Below are 22,500 nucleotides of genomic sequence, written 5' to 3'. Positions count from 1 at the left end.
AGAATTTATAATCATATAGGTTACATTGACAGTGAAGGATTTTCTACAATATGAATTACAATGAAAGCTGAGGGTTTACAATACAAGTCACATTGATAGCAGATGTTTTCTGCAATATGAAGCACACTGACAGTTAAGTATTTATTAAATATATGGGTTAAACTGATAGTTGTGGGTTTACTACAACAAAGGTCACATTGAGGTTTATCATTTTGGCCACATTGGCACCAACATGAATGACAACAATACTGGATATTTCAATACTGAAAAATTATGGCACTATAGGTGAATGCATTAAAGATATAAAGCTATAGTAACATGACACAACTGTTAAATGGAGGTTTAACTTGTAATGTGAATTGTTAATCTATATAGATTCTGTGAGCTTGGTTCAACAATTCAGGGATACAAAACAACATGGCTCCTCAACATAGCAAAATGGTAACAACAAGAACACCAGGTGTCAACAGTTTAGAGAGCAGCACAAAATTGACCGTCAGGTAAGTGGGTTATACCAAATATAACATATAACTAGAGAGGTATGCATATAAACAACTACATAAACACACATACACACATATGAATCATACAACACAAATACTGTTGTGGACAAACAAACCAGTTATTCCGGATCCTTCTGTAAGATACAATAAGCACAAAACCCCAACTACTGAATAAATAACAGCAGTTAGCTGTGTAAAATACAGTAAAGACATAAAAAAACCCAACAAAAACAGAGGAATGTATTATATATGTGTATGTGTGTGTGTGTGTATATATATATATATATATATATATACACACACACATATACATACACACACACACACACAGACATATATAAACATACAAGACATATATATATACATACACATACACGTGTGGATACATACTGTATATACATATATACACAATATACTCACGTGTGTGTACGTATACACACACACACATCCCACATATACATATATACATACACACACATACATACAGAAAAAGAGACATTTACAGAAAACAGAAAATGAAACAAGGAAAAAATAAAACAGATGAACATCAGTGTCAACTGTTGATTCTCAAAATAGTAGAATTAATGCAACAGGTTGGTGATTTATTTATTTCTTTATCATTTAACTAAAATAGCTGAAATGGTAATGGATCACACACACACAGTTGACAATACCATTTGGAAGACTGTATAACTTATGCAATCACATTTCCTTTATCTAAGATAATATACAGGAGTTTTGTTTTTCTGAATGTTAAATAATAAAGATAAAAAGATGAAGAAGATAAACTATAATTGATGTACAATTTACTGTGACATTAGATTTACATGAAATGGTTTGAACAAAATGTTAACAACGATTTCTTATAATTAGCTAAAGAAACAGTTCGAATGAAAATGCTGCATAAAATGATTCAAACAATAGCAATAACAATAATAATGAAATGGTGCTCGAGTTGGATGGGAAATATTTTAGATGGGTTTAACTAATGAAGAATTCTAATGAAGGAAAGGAATTTTAATGACATCAATCATGGTGATCATTGTAGTTGTGCAATTCATCTGTAATTCAATTTTGGTGAGGATGTTTTATAAGTATAAAATATTTATAAGTATGTTTTCCATACTTATAAATACCACCACCGACACTGCTGCTGCTGCTGCTGGTGACATGTTTAGCAGCAGCAATAGTAATAGTTGTAGTAGTAGTGTTTTTATCCAACTAAGAGAAATATTCACTTGTAATCTGTTTTGAGACAACTTTTAGTTTGATTTACTAGACATAACAGTGAAACCTCTCTCAAATCAAATTGCATCATACAATCTTATTGTAGGTAGATATTTGATATGTAGTCCTGGATGTTAATAAATATAAAAATGTCATCAATGTGATGTCTCTAGTCACAATGTTGATTTGATTATAGGCAACTGGGACAAAAGTACATCTAAACTTGAGATATAGTTGTTAAGGTTAGGATTGAACTCAATTATTCATTGTAACTGTAGAGTTTACTTACCATGTCTTAGAGGTACAAAACTGATTTAAGACTAATGTGTCAGTATAAAACTGATTTTAGAAACAGTAACATCACTGAAGTCTCAAGGAAGGGCCAGTACCTATGACATTTTTTAGGGTCAACATGAATGGTGTGAGGCAGGGAGATTGGACATCTCACTTAGAAACGTCTGACAGAGTAGCCTCCACTAAAAGACATCCAAGGAAAAGGGGAAAGGAATGTTAACGTGTGTGATGGATTAAGTCTACCACTCAAGAATAGAAATAGTTCCCCCCCCAAGATTCTATACAGTTTCCATCTACCAAATTCTACTTACTTTCATCAATCTGTTCTTGTAGAAGATGGATTGAATCTGAAATATATTGTTTTTTCACCCTGTATCTCCAAACACATTGAAGCAAACTTCTTAATCACTCAGCTATGTCTACACTCCATTGTTATGTAAGTACTAGCACCTAGGTTTCTCTTAGTTTTGATTAGATCTAATTCTACAGAGAAACATGATGGCTAATATCACATCATTCACATTCATATTGTTTAGTGCTTCTCTTCTGATTAACGTTTACAGACTGAAATGATCTTTAGCAATATTTCAATTTCTCCATTTTTAATGGAAAAAATAAATGGATAGAATGCTAGAAAGTCTTTTAAGGTTATAATTTTTCAGATGATTATGCTCCATAATAAGAGATGAGAAATATTTCAATATTTAATGTACATTACATTTTAAAGTGTTTGATCTTCAATCATCAAACAAATCAATAAACAATATAGATGTAAATATTACAAAATGTTTTAAGTCTAAAGATGAAGTTGCATGAAACATAAATAATCAAAACTTTTTGTAATACCATCTTCCTGGCAATATATTTACTTCAAATTCTTCATCTTTTCTCAACCAAACCATTTCAGTGAAATCACACTGGCAAATCTCTATATTAAAAACTGTTGTTTAACCCCAGGTCAGCCATCATTGATGGACTTATGGTCACAGATGTCACAGTATGACCATTTGACCTTGACATATACTATATCTGAGACTACTTTATGCATATCATTCTTCTAAAAAGACATTAGTCTGTTTTGAGGAAGAGGTGGTTGCTATTTCTAGCACCAGATGGAGCAAATATTTAAAACGGGGTTAATTAAATCACACCTTTTACACAGCTTCCTTTCTTAAAATGAAAATCTCTACCATGTATATGTAAAAAATAAAACACACACACCCACACAAAAAGAAAACACCCAGCTTTTTGTATTTTCTTTTAATATCCCATCTAGCACATGCCTCCTTTTAAATATTTGCATTTTTTTGTATATTATTTCAATTTATTTCACACCTCCGAATTCACAATCTAATGCACAATAATCATATATGTTATTTAACAATGTACTGTCAAAAGCACAATTATGCAAATTAAGCTAACCACTGTGATGACAGCCTAATCTATGCCATAATATAGTGCCTTAATGTACATTATTTACATTTGACGGATATTTGTCCTCATCTTGTTTGTTGTTAACGTGTCTCGGCTGATTTACCCTCCAGCCTTTATTAGGTGTCTTGGGGAAATTTCGAACCTGGGTTCTCATTCCTAAGGTATTTTTTGATGTTATTATTATTATTCAGGTCACTGCCTGGAATTGAATTCGGAATCTTGGGGTTAGTAGCCCGTGCTCTTAACCACTATGCCATATGCCCGTGGGTAGTTATGGAGTGAATTTTTAGGGCTTATAAATCTAATATTTCCTATCTTTCCTTAATACCGGTTCCCATATGCTGTTCATATCTGCACTCGGTCTGCTTAGGAGGTTGTTGTGTCCTAGCATATGTGCTGCTTCTTTTAGTTTTCATATTTTCAACTGGTGTTCTCTGTCTATTATTTTAACTTCATCTCACAGGGGGAAGTGGTCTCCATTGGGGGTGGTGTTGATGCTGGTCATATTCTCGTCCCTGCACGTGTTGCCTGTTATAGTTGTTGTTGTTGTCGCTACTGCTGGCACTGCCATTGGTGTTGCTGTTGTTGTTGATGGAGTCGGGGCTGCTGGTGATGGTGGAGGATGTGGTGGTGGTGATGGTAGTGCTATTGCCACTGCTGGTTCTGCTGCTGGTGCCGTTATAGTCAGTGACAGAACTGGCGCTTCCCTCTGTGGCTGTTGGGTTCCAGCATGTAGGGCATGCAGTCCTTAAACCCACTGGCAGCTAGGGCCTCATGATAGTATGGGGCTGCTGCAGCGAAGGCTTCTTGGCTAGGGGAAAGGCTCGAAATCCTTTTTCTGATACCTTTTACCAGGTTCTTGAATACTATGGGTGGCTTATTGGCCACTATGATAGTAGTAGCAGAGGCAACGAATCCAGTTCCATCACTGGCTATAATGACAACAGTAGCAGAACCGGCAGTGGTGATAGCACTACTATCACCACCAGCATCCCTGACTCCATCAATAGCAATAGTAACACCAGTGGCAGCGACGGCAACAACAGTAGCAACATTAACAGCAACAATGACTGTGTCACAGGCAACATGCACAGGGATGACCAGCGCCAACTCCACCCCCAACGACGGCAACACCATCAGTGGTAATGGTAGCAGCAACAGCAACAAGCACAACGACAGAAGCAACAGGCACAATGACATCATGCATCCACAGAAGTCTGTGGGGCATTTCCCCATCTATATTTTAAAGAGGTCTCTGGCCAGCAGTGTTTGAGGTCTGAAGATACCCCGTAAGGCTAAAGCCCTTATGAGTGAGAAACCCAGGGTAACCCCATAAACCAGCCTACCCCACTTTAATATTAACTTTTCTACATCTTGAAATATGCTTCTCCTCTGGATTTATGTATTTCTACAAATGATTCTATATATATGAAATCGAAATCGAACTAAATTCGACGACTGGCACCCATGCCAATGTCGTCTCCTTCATTGGACACGAAACTCGCCTTCTGGCATGTGTAAAGACATTCGAACGAGATCGTTGCCAGTGCTGCTGGACTGGCTCCTGTGCAGGTGGCACGTAAAATACATTTTGAGCGTGGCCGTTGCCAGTACCGCCGGACTGGCCTTCGTGCCAGTGGCACGTAAAAGCACCCACTACACTCTCGGAGTGGTTGTCGTTAGGAAGGGCATCCAGCTGTAGAAACTCTGCCAAACCAGATTGGAGCCTGGTGTAGCCATCTGGTTCACCAGTCCTCAGTCAAATCGTCCAACCCATGCTAGCATGGAAAGTGGACGTTAAACAATGATGATGATGATATATATATACACACACACACACACTTATGGGAAGGGTTGATTAAAGAAAAGTAAAATGTTGTGAATGGGATGTGAAACATAAATACAAACATATACATGCACATACACATACATAGAGCAACTAAAATAGGATGGTGTAATTAGGTGGGAGTCATCAGAATGGGGCATGTATGTGTGTCTCTCTGCACATAAGAGAGGAAAATTTAGTTAAAAGAACAGTAGGCAACTATGAAACAAGTGTAGTACAGCTGATAGCAGGAGGAGGAGGAGGAGGAGGAGGTGGTGGTGGTGGTGGAGATGCTAAGCAGGAAGTGAGTGGTGGAAGTTGTCACACATCACCACCACCAGTTGGGTTGGACTACAAGATGGGCAGTAACACTACTACAGAGTGGGCAGCTTGGAACTAGGTGCACCAATCTGACCTGGAATTGGTTGTGTTTTTGGGATTTTTTATGTGGTACTTCCTCTTCACCTAAAAGGGTCACCAGGGGTGGCACCATTGCAAGCCAGGGTGTTATGTACAAGGGTATATTCTGGAACAGAACATGAGGAGAATGCATCTGAATATATGTGTATATACATACGTATGTATTTGGGTGGTGAGTGAGTGTGTGTAAATGTCAAACAACAAGAATGGTGACTAAAATTTCTTGATTTGTGTATTAAAGCTACCATTGGTTAAGAAAATATCTTAATATCCCAGCAATTTTTCAAGTCAATCACATGGAGGATTGGTGTTCATCTCCAATTTGTATGTATATATACATATATGTGTGTATGTCTGAGTGTGTTTGTGTATACCTTGTTAGTTAACTATATATTTGAGTCAGTGTGTTTGTGTATCTGTGTGTGTTATATATATATATATATATATATAACACACACAGATACACAAACACACTGACTCAAATATATAGTTAACTAACAAGGAACTTGCACTGCTTTTATCAAGGTTACAGAATTTCATTTGTACCTAATATCATAGGTGCACTGGAATATGTAACAGATTTACATAAAATCCTTGAAATGTTGGGGATTCTTCAAAGACAAACAAAGTAAATTGATTCATATCTTCCAAATACAATTGATTAGTGATGCTGTGAAGTTTTGTAAAGCATTCCATAAGTTCCTTATTTGAATTTCCTGGAATAGACACATATGAGCAATCACACCTATACATAAAAAGTAATAACATGCACATCTATTACCTGAGTGCAAGTATAAACCACATACACACTTATACATGCATACACACAAACACACACACACTGAGACTTTCATGAATCCTGAAACTGTTTTAATTTAAAGAAGTCCTGTCATTTTGTTAGTGAGTCACTTGAATTCTGTGAAGAACTTAAACATATCGCCATTCACACACACACAAACCAACATGGCCCAGTGGTTAGGGCAGCGGACTCGCGGTCATAGGATCGCAGTTTCGATTCCCAGACTGGGCGTTGTGAGTGTTTATTGAGCGAAAACACCTAAAGCTCCACAAGGCTCCGGCAGGGGATGGTGGCAAACCCTGCTGTACTCTTCCACCACAACTTTCTCTTACTTCCAGTTTCTGTTGTGCCTGTAATTCAAAGGGTCAGCCTTGTCACACTGTGTCACGCTGAATATCCCTGCGAACTACGTTAAGGGTACACGTGCCTGTGGAGTGCTCAGCCACTTGCACATTAATTTCACGAGCAGGTTGTTCCATTGATCGGATCAACTGGAACCCTCGACATCGTAAGCGATGGAGTGTCAACAACAACAATATATATATAGACATACATACATGTCTGAGTATATTATAAGTCTCTCTATCTATCTGTCTATCTATCTATCTATACATATATACACACATAAACATAAAATATAGTAGATGCAAGAGGCAGGTGTGAAGCAAGTAATGAAGAAAAGGTGGGGATATTCATACCTCAGAAATAAATAATGTTATAAAACAAAAAAGACAAAGATAAACAAGAAAAAATGAATGAAATTGTAAAATAAAAACAAACAAAAAAAAGAGGTAAAATGAGAAAACACAAGTTACAATATTACTTAGAATATGGCAGGATTACATGATTGATTGATAAATGAGAGCATGAAATAACACCAGAATAAACAATGCAGAAAGTATAATGACAAAGAAATTGAATTAATCTATACCTAAAAATTTATGTATCTTTATGCTAAGTATGTATATATATGCCTACCTACCTAACTATATGTCTCCACCTATCATTCTCTCTTGCTCCATCACACTGCTCACAGTGTTTTTTTATTCAATCTCCTTGCCAACAGCCATCATGTAGCTACCTATCGCTCTCTAACTAAATCAAACCAGCACCTATCCAATCATACATGAGCCATGGCTTCTTCCAATTCCGTTTTTTGGTGACATATGAAAGATCCTTTTATTTTTTGGAAAAATAGAGACATTTCACTTCCTCCTCAATATTTTTTGCAAAAAGATGTAAAGTTGGCAATGTTGTCCATTATTGTAGATATTTTTTATCATCATTGCAACAAGCACCTCTCTGAAGGGTCAACCTTAGGAATGAGAAACTGTTTCCACTGTGCCGAATGTTACAGAGTTGACTAAACCATTACCCACATCAGGAACAAATGCCTTTGACTTTCGCAAAAACCAATACAAGTTGTGGTGACATGATGAGGTAGTGAAAGTGTTACATTGGAGACTGTGTGAAAAGTGGGGGCTAGAAAGAGGCAAGACTTTGTATGAGCACAAACCACAGAAAGTGGCAGAGTTGGAAACCTGCAAAATCCTGAGGGATTTCCCAATCCAAATGGACCAGGTCTTGAGCACAACAAGCCAGACCAAGTGGTGGAGGACAAGGTGAACCACAGGTGCTCTATAATTTATGTTGTATGCCCCTTTGATCCATGACTATTCAAGAAGGAAGGCGTAAAAATAAACATAAACAACCCTTTTAAATATAAGATAGCTTGACTGAGGAAAATGAAGGTGAAGATAATGCCAATTATTGTTGGGTTCTTGGGGACAGTATTAGAAGGCATTAAAAGGAATCTAAATCCAATGGGAATAGATTGCCCAGTAGAACTGTTACAAAAGGTTTGCTTCCATGACATGGCCAGAATCATTGAAGTTTTGGATAGCATTGTACTGTAGGCTGCAGGTAGCAAGCCTGCAATGCATGCAGGACCCAGGAGTTCCAATAAAAGTTGAGTTAAAAGAACAATAATAACAATCCTTTCTATTATAGGCACAAAGCCTGAAATTTTGGTGGAGGGGGCTAGTCGATTTCATTGACTCCAGTACTTATTTTAATGCCGAGTGAATGGAAATAATGTTTTTTTTATATATTAAATAATAATAATGATTTCAAATGTTGGCACAAGACCAGCAATTTGACTCCAGCACTCATTTTACTTATTTTATTGACCCTGAAAGTATGAAAGGTAAAGTCAATCTTCACAGGATTTAAACTCAGAACATGAAGGTGGATTTAATGCCACTAAACATTTTTTTGCCCAGTGTGTTAATGATTCTGCTAGCCGACTGCCTGAATAATAATAATAATAATAATAAAAATAATAAAACAAAAAACAAACAAACAAACAAACAATAACAACAAGAGCATTTAGAGAGCGCAAACCTCCGCCAAGGCAACACCAATGTCCTCTCAATGATTAGTCAGAGGTGATGTTTAAAATGAGAATATCTGAAATAAACTCGACTGCTCTCACAAACAAGAATACTAAAAGTGAACCCGACCGCATTCAAAAATTTGGGGGAGGGGATATTTGATTATATCAACTCCAGTAATCAGCTGGTACTTATTTCATTGACCTCAAAAAGATGAAAGGCTAATTTGATTTTGGTGGAATTGAACTCAGAATGTAACGAAGGGCAAATACTGCTAAGCATTTTGTCCAGTGTGTTAACAATCCTGTCAGCTCACCACTTTAAATAATAATAATAATAATAATAATAGTAATAATAGTAATAATAATAATAATAATAATAATAATAATCAATGTTTCAGTATCTTACGTACATTTGGTTTTTTAGGCAATACACCTTTCACAGTAACTGTCTTTGCTGTGGTCGTTGTGATCTGAGGAGCAACTATTTTTTTCAAAGTTGTGACTTCTACTGCTTTTACAGCTGCTGATAAAGAAAAAAAGAACACAAGTAAAAACCATTATAGTCTCAGGAGAAATACAACACCATAGATTTTCTTCAATTTTAATATATTTTTTTATAGATTTTAAGAGTATTTTGTAAAGATTTTACTCATGATTTTGTTTGATTTTTTGGTTGGCATTGCAATCATGATACAAAAATAAAATACCTTACACCAAATTGATAATAACTGTAGTAATGCTAAAACGTTAAGAATTTACTTTGCAATTATGAGATCTCAGGTTCAAATCTACAGTGTGGGATCTTAGGCAACTGTTATTTCTAGAGCCTCAGCTTGACCTATGTCTTGTGGATAAATAGAAGCCCATCAAATGGATTGTAACTAATTTAAAGATCTGACTTTGTCACAGTGTCGTGTTTGGGAATTATGTTAGGCACAGGAGTGGCTGTGGTAAAAAGTTTGCTTCCCAACAACATGGTTCTGGGTTCAGTTTCACTGCATGGCACCTTGGGCAAGTGTATTCTGCTATAGCTCTGGGCCAATCAAAAACTTATGCATGGATTTGGTAGATGGAAACTGTTACAGTCTCCTTGCCTTGACATATCAAATAAATAGCTGTAAACAAGTGTCATTGTAATGGAAGTGGTATCCATTTCCGATATTCTGTGAAAACATGTCAGGTTATAGGGAAATATTTCCCAACTTGGAAACAGGGATGGTCGGTGACAGGGAAGACATCCAGCCACAGAAAATCTGTCTTAACAAATTCTGCCTGATCCATGCAAGCATAGAAAAGTGGATGTTAAAACAATGATGATGATGAAGTAAATGTCTCTATGGTATTTCACTTATATGCAAAATCAATGGACCTGATTTTCAGTTGAAAATTCTGGGGTCCAATACAGAAATAGTATGATGGAATTCATAATGAAAATAAATATTAAATCAGTAAGAATTTCTTTTAAGTATTCATTATATATGTATGGCGTAAGCTTGCAAGAAACGAAGCCAGTATGCTCCGATGGATGTGTAATGTAAGTGTGCATACTCAACAGAGTGTAAGTGCCTTGAGAGAAAAGTTGAACCTAAGAAGCATCAGTTGTGGTGTGCAAGAGAGACGATTGCGCTGGTATGGTCATTTGGCGAGAATGGATGAGGATAGCTGTGTGAAAAAGTGCCACAGTCTAGTGGTTGAGGGTACCTGTGGAAGAGGTAGACCCAAGAAGACCAGGGATGAGGTGGTGAAGCATAACCTTCAAACATTAGGCCTCACCGAGGCAATGACTAGTGACCGAGACCTCTGGAAATATGCTGTGTGTGAGAAGAACCGGCAAGACCAATGAGACCATAACCTGTGGCCTTTACCAGGGTTGTAGCCAGCCCACTTATGTGTACCTTTCCTTCTTTGGACACAAAACCCTGCTTGCAAAGACCTGTAGAGGCAAGTGAAGTCGAAATCGAAATTGAATTCAAAAGCGAACCAAATCCGACAACTGGCACCCATGCCAACCTTCCTTCATTGGACACTAAACTCTGCTTGCAAAGACCTGTTGGGGCAAGTGAAATCGAAATTGAACCAAACTCAATGACTAGTACCCGTGCCAATGGAGTGCTAACAGCACCATCCGAGCGGAATCACAGCTGTCTGGTTTCCATGCTGGTGGCACGTAAAAAGCACCATTTGCGCATAATCGTTACCAACATCGCCTTACTGGCACATGAACAAACATTCAAGTGAGGTTGTTGCCAGTACCACTGGACTGACTTCTGTGGAGGTGGTACGTAAAAAACACCATATGAGAATGGCCGTTGCTAGTACTGCCAGACTGGCCCTTGTGCCGGTGACACGTAAAAGCACCCACTACACTCTCAGAGTGGTTGGCGTTAGGAAGGGCATCTAGTTGTAGAAACTCTGGCAGATCAGATTGGAGCTTGGTGCAGCCAACTGGTTCGCCAGTCCTCAGTCAAATCGCCCAACCAATGCTAGCATGGAAAGCGGACGTTAAACGATGATGATGATGATGATGATGTTGATATATATATATATATATATATATATGTTCTTTTACATGTTTCAGTCATTTGGCTGTGGCCATGCTGGAGCACCACTTTGAAGTATTTTTGTCAAACAATTCAACCCAAGGATTTATTGTTTAGCAGTACCTATTCTATTGGTTTCTTTGCTGAACCACTGGATTACAGGGACATAAGCACACCAACACTGTTTGTCAAGCAATGATGATGGGGGCAAACAAAGATATATATATATATATATAAAAAAATAAGCAACACGGATTTTAAAGGTGATTGCAGTACGCACGTTTCATGCTACTTCAATTTATTTAAGTAATGCGAGCATTACCTTAAATACAATATGAAGAGCAATCTTCAGCTGCACGAAAATGCAGAAAAATAATTCAACTATGGTGGTGAATTCCTGAAATGGCAATAGATACTTGTGTGTGTTGTTTTTGACCAGTGTATTTATATGAACTTTTGAAAGTTTTTGTGAGGAGAGACAACTTTTTTCAGGATATACTTGGATTCTGCATTTTCGTGCAGCTGAAGATTGCTCTTCATATTGCATTTAAGGTAATGGTCGCATTACTTAAATAAATTGAAGTAGCATGAAACGTGCGTACTGCAATCACCTTTGAAATCCGTGTTGCTTATTTTTTGATTTTGATCACCTATCCTTTTGGGATATGATATTCGGGTGCCTACGCATAAGTACCATATTCAACCTTGAATCTATATATATATATATATATATATATATATATTTGTCTCTTATTATATCTAATCTGAGTTAAAAATATAACGTAAAATATATATTTTTTTATAATAGAATACAAAAGGTCTAATCAGAGTTAAAATAAGCGACTAAAAATTCAAAATAATAATCCTACTAGACAAATATAAATAATATGATCATAAAATAAAATAATTGTCCACTGACTAAAAGATTTTATTTGACGATTAAAATACTTTTTGAATAATTCAAAAAGTATTTAAAAAGATATATATATTTGAAATGGTCTTTTACTTCCCTCAACAGGTACAAGTTCATAATAAAGCAGACTTCCATAGGTAAAATCCAAGTATATCCTGAAAAAAGTTGTCTCTCCTCACAAAAACTTTCAAAAGTTCATATAAATACACCGGTCAAAAACAACACACACAAGTATCTATTGCCATTTCAGGAATTCACTACCATAGTTGAATTCTTCTTCTTAAGGTTGTGCAAATGAGATGCGAGTGTTGTAGAGCTGTAATATTTTTCGTTTGAAAACGAGCTCATATGGGCCCTATATCTGGCTTTAAAATTCACCGTACTGCCTATATAAACCTTATTTAAATTGTCCTCATCCTTAACAATGCATTTATATACTACATTGGTACTCAGACAGAACCTGTCAAGGATACAATTGAGGGTTTCTACAATTACATGATTTTTCAGGGCCACCCCTAAACTTATTTCCACCACCAACAGTCCTTGTCAAGTTTCCCACATCCACTCTTCCACCCCTCCCATTACTGGGGTTCGATACATCAAGTGGGAGCAAAAAGCTCACACACACTCTGGTTAGAGCCATTGGATTGTGGTCATAGTGGTGCACCACATTCTTGAAAGTTTTAGTCAGTCAATATCAACTTTGGTACTTGTTTTGTCAACCTCTGTCAAATTAGTAAGTTATGCAGTTGACAGTACACTGAATTGTAAATATAGATACACATATGTATGCATCTAAGTTTATACATATATTATCATTATTTTTTAATGTCCCCTTTTCCTTGATATCATGAGCCAGATGAAATTATTTGAGGCAGATTTTCTATGATCTGATGCTCTTTCTGTTGTCAACCCATTTCTGCTCAAGTAAGCAATATTCTTTTTTCCATTTCAGAGGAATTAGGACGTGCAAAGATAGTAGATGATTTGTAGATGGGAAATTTCAACAAACACCATCAGTTGCTGCCCAACACAAATAATGACATTACCATTCGTAGCTAAGCTGTAATTTGTAACATTCATCTCAACATATATACATGCATGCACACAAGCACAAACACACACACATGATGGGATAGCTTGAGTTTTTAGTCAACCAAAACTCAACACAGCTATGGTTAGCCTAGTGCAGAAGACACAGAGTGGGATCTTGAACCATGTGGTTGGGAAGCAAACTTTTAAACTACACAACCATACATACATACATACTATATATATATATATATATATATATATATATATAGTATGTATAGTATATGTATATTCTTTTAGTAACCATCCAGTGTTTATCTAGATTAAAATGGAAAGCTGTTAAATTGACCAAATTATCTTATAGAAGTCAAGAAACTAACACTTTGCTTATATAAATAAGATAGTAAATAGTCTTGTATTGTTACTGAGTTAGTTTAATATTTAGTTGTAAAATAGTTAAACAAACAATGGTTAGCGAGTTGGAGCAACAGCTTCAATAATTCCTCACAAATTATCTTTTTTACTTAAACACCTTTATCTCTCTTACCAGTTACTTCCACCCTTATATAATGTGAGGTAGCCATGTACTTCCTCTACAGCAAACATCTGTTACTGTTCCTTTATCATATTTTCATGTCTCAACACCTAACATAGGCCATCTCCCACTTAGTGAAGAGGCTTTTTGTCTCCTAAGTTATTTGCAACCTTGCTAGTGCTGGTACTATAAAAGAAGCATCCAGTACACTCTGCAAAGTGGTTGGCATTAGGAAGGTCATTCAGCTGTAGAATCCATGCCAAAGCAGATATTGGAGATTGATGCAGTCCTTCAGTTCATTGGATTTTGATGAATCATCCAACCCATGCGAACATGGATGACAAGTAATAAATGATAAATATGATGATATAAACATCTTTCTTTGTTATTTACCATTTGTGTTCCTGAATTCATGATCCAGTAATGATACCTTCAGGTGTTCACTCAGCATACTAAAAATAAGAGCCAAAATCTCCCTCAAATCACACCTTGCTATCTTAGATAAAGAAAAGACAATGGTTAACAAAATTGTACATTTCCCTAAACAGAAAGGCTAGTCAAGGTTGCAATACACTTCTTAAATCAAGGGCAACCAAGGGCTAAATACTACCACTGTCACTGACAACAATCTTACATAGACTGTTAAGGTGGCATTAATGTTGTCACTGTGGTTTTGTTAGTAGTAGTGGAAGAGATAGAGGGTGGTGGTGATTGTAATAGCAGTGGTGTGGTTGATGTTATTGCACTAGTGGTTGCCATGGTCGGTATTGTGATCATCTTCTTAACCAGCCCATCAACTCATCTATACCTGTTGAGATAAGGTCTTAGATCTTGTATCACAAGTTAAAAAGATCTCTCTCCATGACCACTTAGCTTGCCAGAAGTAGCAATCAAATGTTCCTCAAATCACACTACAATCTTTTAACAAAAAAAAAAATCACATTTGTCACAGCTTTGCTCTCACCCATGAGACACTCACAAAGAATAGAAACAGAGATAGTGGGCCAGGTGGATGGGTGATAGGATATATTCAGTTCCAGAAAATGCTTACCATCACAAACTGGTCTTTTTGGAAGATGGACTTGACTTCCTTTAATCTTATTTCCGTGTTTATTAGTACACCAACATTTGTTGCCATCACACTGGACTCGTTCATATTCTCCTGACTCAGTACAACTTGGACGGAGTGACCCCGGCGATCCTCTAGAATGTTTGACAAGCTCCCACACACATGGTGACAAATTAGTTCCTGTAATTCAAAAGAAAAAAATACAAGAAAGAAAACTTTAGACATTTGAAAAATGAAAATATAAGAAAAATTCTGATGAAAATTTCAAAATATTTTAACAAACATTTATAATTGCAAGCATACATGAATGACAACGATAAAAATAATTCATATATATCTAGGGTTCAATCTCACTATATGGCACTTTGAGCAAATGTCTTCCATTATAGCTCTGGGCCAACCAAAGCCTTGTGGGTGGATTTAGTTGATGGAAACTGAAATAAGCCTATTGTTTACATACATAGCCACACACATACACATATATCTATGTATGTATGTCATTGGTTTTCTCTTCCACCACCACTTGACAACTGGTGTTGATTTGTTTATGTCCCCAGTACTTTAGCACTTCAGCAAGAAGCAACTAATAGAATAATTACCAGGCTTAAACCCAAGTACTGGGGTCAGTTTGTTCAACTAAACTCTCCAAGGTAGTGCCCAACATGGTTGCTATTCAAAAACTAAAACATGTAAAAGATATATATATATATATATATATATATATAGACGGTTTAGATATAGATTCAAGGCTTGAATATGGTACTTATGCGAAGGCACCCGAATATCACATCCCAAAAGGATGGGTGATTAAAAATCAAATAATAAGCAACACGGATTTCAAAAGTGATTGCAGTACGCACGTTTCATGCTACTTCAATTTATTTAAGTAATGTGAGCATTACCTTAAATGCAATATGAAGAGCAATCTTCAGCTGCACGAAAAAATGCAGAAAAAAAGACATATTACAAATGTGGCAACATATTAAAACCAAGTGGGAGAGAGCAGAGGAAGAATATATAAGTCCATCTTGACATAGCAGGGTCTATCAGGCTAGTAATTGATTCTAGACAATCCGTGTTGCTTATTATTTGAGATATATATATATATATATTATGGGCAATTATGCAGGCAAATACATTAGACACATCAAATATATTAAAAATAGTTTCCGTCTTTTGCTTTCTCTTGTCTTGCACATATACATCATCATCATTTAATGTCCGTTTTCCATGCTGGCATGGGTTGGATGGTTTGACTGGGTACTAGCAAGCCAGGAGGCTGCACCCAGCTCCAATATGATCTGGCAAGGTTTCTACAGCTGGATGCCCTTCCTAACACCAACCACTCCGAGAGTGTAGTAGGTGCTTTTTACGTGCTACCGGCCACGTTCCGATGGTGCTTTTTACATACCACCGGCACAGGAGCCAGTCAGGATGGGGGATACTGGCATCAACCATGTTCGAATGGTGCTTATTGCGTGCCACAAGCACAGGAGCCAGTCAGGCAGAACTGGCATTAGCCACAAGTACAATTTCCATTTCTATTTTGATTTGATTGAGATTCTGATTGTGATTTTGATTTTAATGGGCATGTCAGACAGCAATCTGGTATCTTCCATGGTGTTCCATGGGGGCCATGGAATTGGTTCCCGAAACGAAGAGGGAAGTAGGCCACTCGAGTGCTGTGAAGCAAGCAACCTATTAATCTGCAACACGAACTTCATGAAGCCAGACAGCCACCTGATAACCTATCAATCAGGTGACTTTGCTAACCTGATTTAATTCATCCTCACCAGACAGCTGGATGCATGGTTGCTCTTAAATACAAAGATCCTCCCTGGAAGAATGTACCCCCCCAGCATAGACTAGTCATTAGTGACTTTAGACTCGAAGCCAGAAGGATGCCAAGAAACAGACCAATCCAAAAAAGAAGGATTTGAAAGCTTAAAAGCCTTTCACATGGTCAGAGATTTAAGGACATCCTCTTTGAGAAATTTGATGAGAGGGAGGAGGAGCTACAGACTTGTGACATTTTGTATTTGATGTGTTTAATATATTTAATATATCTGATGTGTCTAATTTGTTTATCTGCATAATTGCCTCTATACCCGCTCATCTTGATCGCTCCTATAGCCTTTCTTTACCTTGTGGAATGACCCTCTCTAAAGACAAGTTTGAACCTTTTGAGTACTATTAAGTGTCTTCTGTACAGAGAATATTTGGATCACATCTGTAAACTATATATTTTATTTGTTTCACTCACTGGCTGTTGGGGCACCACATTGAAGGGTTGTAGCTGAATGAATCTATCCCAGAACTTAGTTTTATTTGTAAAGCCTGGTACTTACTCTACCAGTCACTTTCACTGAGCTACTAAGTTACTAGAATGTAGACAAACCAATATTCATTGTCAAGTGGTTGGGGTGGGGAGTAAATACAAGTACAAAGACATGCACACAGATTTATACATACATGCATATATGAATATATATGATGGGCTTCTTTCAGTTTCTGTCAACCAAATCCACTCACACAGCTTTGGTCAGCCTGAGGCTACAGTAGAAGACACTTGCCCAAGGTGCCATGCAATAGGACTGAACCCAGAACCATGTGTTTGGGAAGCAAGCTTCTTACCACACAGCTACTCCTGTGCCTACATTTATATATATATATATATATATATATACATGGTACTGAACAGTTCCTGGCTTTGGGTAAAAGAAAATACACACACTTATTGCAGTGGCCCTTCAGTTTTTCTAAGCCCTGTAAGAGAACTCAGAAGGTTGAACTTCCAGCCAGGGCAGACCTTTTCAGATACCCTTAAAGCAAGGAACTTTTCAGTGCCCTCCTCACACACGCGCATGTGTGTGTGTGGTCTTTTACATTTATTTTTTATTATTACTAATTTTTATTTTTCATTATTTATTTGTATTATTTTTTAGTGTTTATATTCCTATACCACACATGCACAGTCCCACACACACCCGCATGCGTGTGCACACACACACACACATGCCTGCACACAATACCCACATCTTTGGCCCTAAGCACCTACACACAGGTGGACCTCATCTCTCTCCCCCTGTAATGCATGCACACATATGCACCTCCATACATACAACCCTCCATGCACACACACAATCCTCCACACACAACGGACACACATACATGCACATACGTACACTTCCACACATTCCCACTCAGTCTATGCAGACATGTCAATACACACACACAGCCACACCCACCCATTCACACACCCTTCAGACTGCCTCTAACCCTTTCAACTGTGCACACATGCAAACACACACGCATACTGCACACTCACCCATTCACACACCTGTCACTATACCTGCTGACCTCTCAGAGTGACATCAACACACATGCACACAGATCCTACCACACACAAACACAAAGTTAATACCACACCCACACTCTCACATACATACACTTCCACACACTCACATACCCCTCCATTTACACACACCCTTCAGACTGTCTGTGATTCACTATTGACCCTTCCACCCATGCACACATGGAAACACACACACACACACACACAAAGAACCATCTCTTTGGTAGGCTTCCATATCTTCTGTTCACAGTGGACAACTCCCTAAGGTACTGTGGAATGAGATTGAGCTTGAAACCACAGAGTTGCAGTGTATTCCTTAATCACATAACCAAGCCCTAAAAATTATGGCTGCTTGTCATGCCGATCGTTTGGTGAGGTTAGATAGCCTAGTGGCTAGAAGATAATCTGCTCAAAAAGGTTAAGAGTTAAAAACTGTAACAGCTGGTTCAGGGACAGAACCTTTTAGTCTACATGAACTCATTTCAGAGAGATCAGTAGATTATAGCAATTGGTAGTGTATACACCAACTTTGTGTGTGTGTGCATACATGTATATGTTTACATATATATCTATACATACTGTGTACATGTATTGTATAGATACACTGTTACTGGTTTCAGTCACTGTTTCTGCAGTTATACTGAGGATACACCTTCAAGCATTTTATTTGATCATATTGACAGTGTATATCCTGGTTTTTACAATGGGTACCTCATATCTCTGTGCATTATAAATCATAACTAATGGGGCTGGCACCGGATGGAGCATCTAGCCATATAACAGTGTCATAAAAATACCCAACCAAAATCTGCCAGCATGGAAAACTGGATGGAGAAACATCAACGATTTTGATTAATCCTGTAACTTATTTTAGTGAATTGTATTTGCACAGACACGTATAAATTTTCATCTTATAGACAAGTTTACGGCACTGAGAGATAGGGTAAATTTTGCAAACTGTGCTTTCATTAAGTACACATATATAGCACATACATATGCATGTATATACACATACACACATTATGTGGAATGAAGATTTCAGAGTCATTTGACTCACAAAAGTGTACTCTTTTGTTGGTGTGAAATTCTAGGTTTCCTCAAAATCATGGAGGACCCCCCCCCCCCCCGCCTAAAAAAACCCAACAAAACCCTGAAGGAAACCATCAATAGCAAAAATCTAATTAAAATTAAAAACTTACCCTTGTGGCAGTCAGGTTTAGCATCTGTCAACTTGGTGCCATTAATTAGCTTGCCATTTCGAGACACACACCAACAGACATTTACCATGCACTGCATTTTCTTGTACTCGCCTATGCTTGTACACTGAGGGAGATACTCTTCACTATGATTTAGATTCTGTTTGTGGTGTTTCTGGCAGCGAGTCAGGGCCTTAATCTTGGGTGCATCAGTAACAGTGGTGATTTCTGTGGGAGAGAAATAGAAAGAACAGTTCTTTTAATGGTTTAGTGAGAGGAAGAACAGCAGCTCCCATGATCCTCTTCAAAATCTTGAAGTTTGGTGGGTGACAATTATCTTCAAACCAGAGATCTGGACAATATGCTTCCAAAAAATGGATTTCACTAAAGGTACACAAAAAGCCAGATGGTGGTACGAAAACTAGGAGCTCATTAAGTTTACCTGTTGAGAAAAGGAACGGACATTTTGATGGACTTCCGCAAAGATTCTATCTGCCAGATTCCACTCTCCAGAAATCTGGGAATACTGTGCAATATCATCCAATATACTGCATCAAGTAAATAGACCTTGTTTTTGAAGTTTGTTAATTTGAATACAGTGTGTTAAAAACAGTTTTGTTCTTCATTTTATTTAAGTGAATTAATAAAGATTAAACATACTCTGCTTTAGAAGTGTATTAATTTTTACAAGCATCTCTTAAAAAAAAAAAAACATTTTCTTTACTTTTCTTTGTTCAACTTTCTTCCTATAATCACTATACTATACAATTGGTACAGTATGACGTATTTTTAGAATGTTAAGCGAATTATTAGATATCAAACACATCCTATTTTAGATGTGTATTACATTGAATCTCTTAAATACAATTTAGTTCTTTACTTTTCTTAGTTTATTTTATATTTTAAGTACATACCAAGACTACTTCCAGAAAACAGGAAACTCGAGAAATCCAGGACACTCCTGGTCCCAAGCTTGCCAGGTAATTGTTCTAGGAATGTATATGTCTGTGTGTGTGTGTGTATATCCACATGTGCACTGACAGACATATATATATATATATATATATATCTATATCATCACCATTTAATGTTTGTCTCCCAAGTTGGTATGGGTTTAACAGTTCAACAGGATCTAATAAACCAGAGGACTCTACTGATCTCTAATGTCTGCTTTGGCATTGTTTCTTTGACCTGATGCCCTTCATAACATCAACCACTTAACAGAATGTACAGATTTTCATTTTTATAACACCAGTACTAGTGAAGTCACCAATTAACTAGTGAAGGCAAAGAAAATATTGAGAGGGAGTGTAGTAAACAGGGAGATAGTTTTATCTTGGGTGTTCAGAGGCTAAAATATGACAGAAGGGAGAGGTACAGGTGTCTGGCTGTAGAGATTGCTTAAGTTCATAAGAGTGTGATAGGAGAACAGATGATTAGAGAGAGGGGTAGAGGTAAATGTAGTGAATAAACAAGGGTGGAAGTACAGTTGATGGTAATTAATCAGTTTGTTGGGGTGGGGTGGAAAGTGAAAGAAATAGGAGTAGCTCAGAAAAGAGGAGGTAGTAAGTGACAAGAAAGAAGGAGTGGAGAGCAGTTGTATAACAAATCTGTAGTTAGAGGAAAAATTGGGAGGTGGAGATCAGAGTTACATAGTAGAGGACAAAAGTTAGTTAGTGGAGGTGCCATTGTCAGCAGATATGAGAGGGTGTTAAAGGTAGATATGACAGTCATAACATGTAGCTCAAGGGAAATAAATAAATGGAGGTACAGAAATGGATGTTCAGTGGAAAATGAAGTGAGAAGGGATGAAGTGAACTGAAAATGAGGAAATGGATGTTAAAAACTAAGTGATTCTAGAGGGAGGGGTAACTGGTAGCATGAAAACCGACGACATATCTGTATTTCTGCTCTCATAATATTACAGCAGCTGAATAATGCTGTACGTTGCAGGGGCAGGGCCATCACTTTCATTATGATGGGCCTTCATGAGCACAAAGAATTGCCAATTTTCATGGTCCTTTGTCATTTTCTCCATGAGGTTTAACATCCTGAGATTAGCTTTCACTACTTCATTCTATGTCTTCCTTGGTCTCCCTCTTCCTCAAATCCCAACTATGTTAAGGGGTTGGCACTGTTTTATATACCTATTATTATCATTATGCCTCAGATGACCATACCAATACAGTCTTCTCTCTTGCACACTTCATCTGATTTCTTTTATGCCCAATGTTTTCCTCAACACATTTGCACTTGGTTGTACATGTAGACTGATTGATGCTGCATATACAATGAAGCATAGTGGCTTCATTCTTTTCAAACCTTCACATGCCCTCCACATTCAGGGCTCATGTCTCACTACCATGTAACATTGCTGTTTGTACACAAGCTTCCTTAGTGACCACCAGATAATAAGGCAAAGTTCCTCTTGAAGGCTTTCTCCAGATTGCTAAAAGCTAAGTACATTGGCTTACTTTTGGCTAAATATTTTTCTGCAGCGATCTAAGAAAATGGCACCAGTAGTACTTCTCCCTGGCACAAAACCAAACACTGCATCTCATCTAACCTAATTCAATTCCTTATTTATTGAGCTATAAATCTCTCTGTAACTTTTCCTACTTGGTCCAATCTAATACACACACGTGTTGTCTATGTGTGTGTGTGTGTATATTTATACATACATACACACATGTATACTTATATATATATATATATATATATATATATATATATATATATATATATATACCTTTCTTGGCATCACTTTGCTGATAAAAATTAGGAAGGCTGTTATCTGCATGCTCATTTGTGGCTGATAATGCCAATGTGCAATCGACATATCCGATTGCAGTGATGACAGGGGCATGGTTGTTCAGAGTGTGATGAAGCAGCTGCATTATATTTTCGCCTTTGACATTTGTCTTCAAGAGAGGCAGTGTGAGAGATCTCAAAGGAGGAAACAA

The 22,500-nt window shown here is 37.3% G+C and overlaps 1 protein-coding gene across 5 annotated transcripts in view; it reads right to left on the bottom strand.

Annotated features, from left to right (window-relative positions):
- LOC106882728 (uncharacterized) overlaps positions 1 to 22,500 on the bottom strand; it is a 180,360-nt gene that overhangs the window by 8,646 nt on the left and 149,214 nt on the right. For 4 of the 5 annotated variants that reach the window (XM_052967300.2, XM_052967298.2, XM_052967299.2 and 1 more), the window contains 3 exons: positions 19,541 to 19,765; positions 14,969 to 15,166; positions 9,308 to 9,420 (listed from right to left, as the gene is read on the bottom strand). In XM_052967300.2, the coding sequence (XP_052823260.1) occupies positions 9,308 to 9,420; positions 14,969 to 15,166; positions 19,541 to 19,765 (536 nt within the window). The remainder of the gene's footprint in view (positions 1 to 9,307; positions 9,421 to 14,968; positions 15,167 to 19,540; positions 19,766 to 22,500) is intronic. The other variant, XM_052967297.2, reaches the window with a different exon arrangement.

Source organism: Octopus bimaculoides, chromosome 4, assembly GCF_046866305.1.
Source record: "Octopus bimaculoides isolate indiv1 chromosome 4, ASM4686630v1, whole genome shotgun sequence".
In the NCBI taxonomy this organism is placed as follows: Eukaryota; Metazoa; Mollusca; class Cephalopoda; order Octopoda; family Octopodidae; genus Octopus; species Octopus bimaculoides.
Note: the sequence above shows the minus strand (reverse complement) of the source record. Positions and strands in the feature narration are given on the sequence as shown.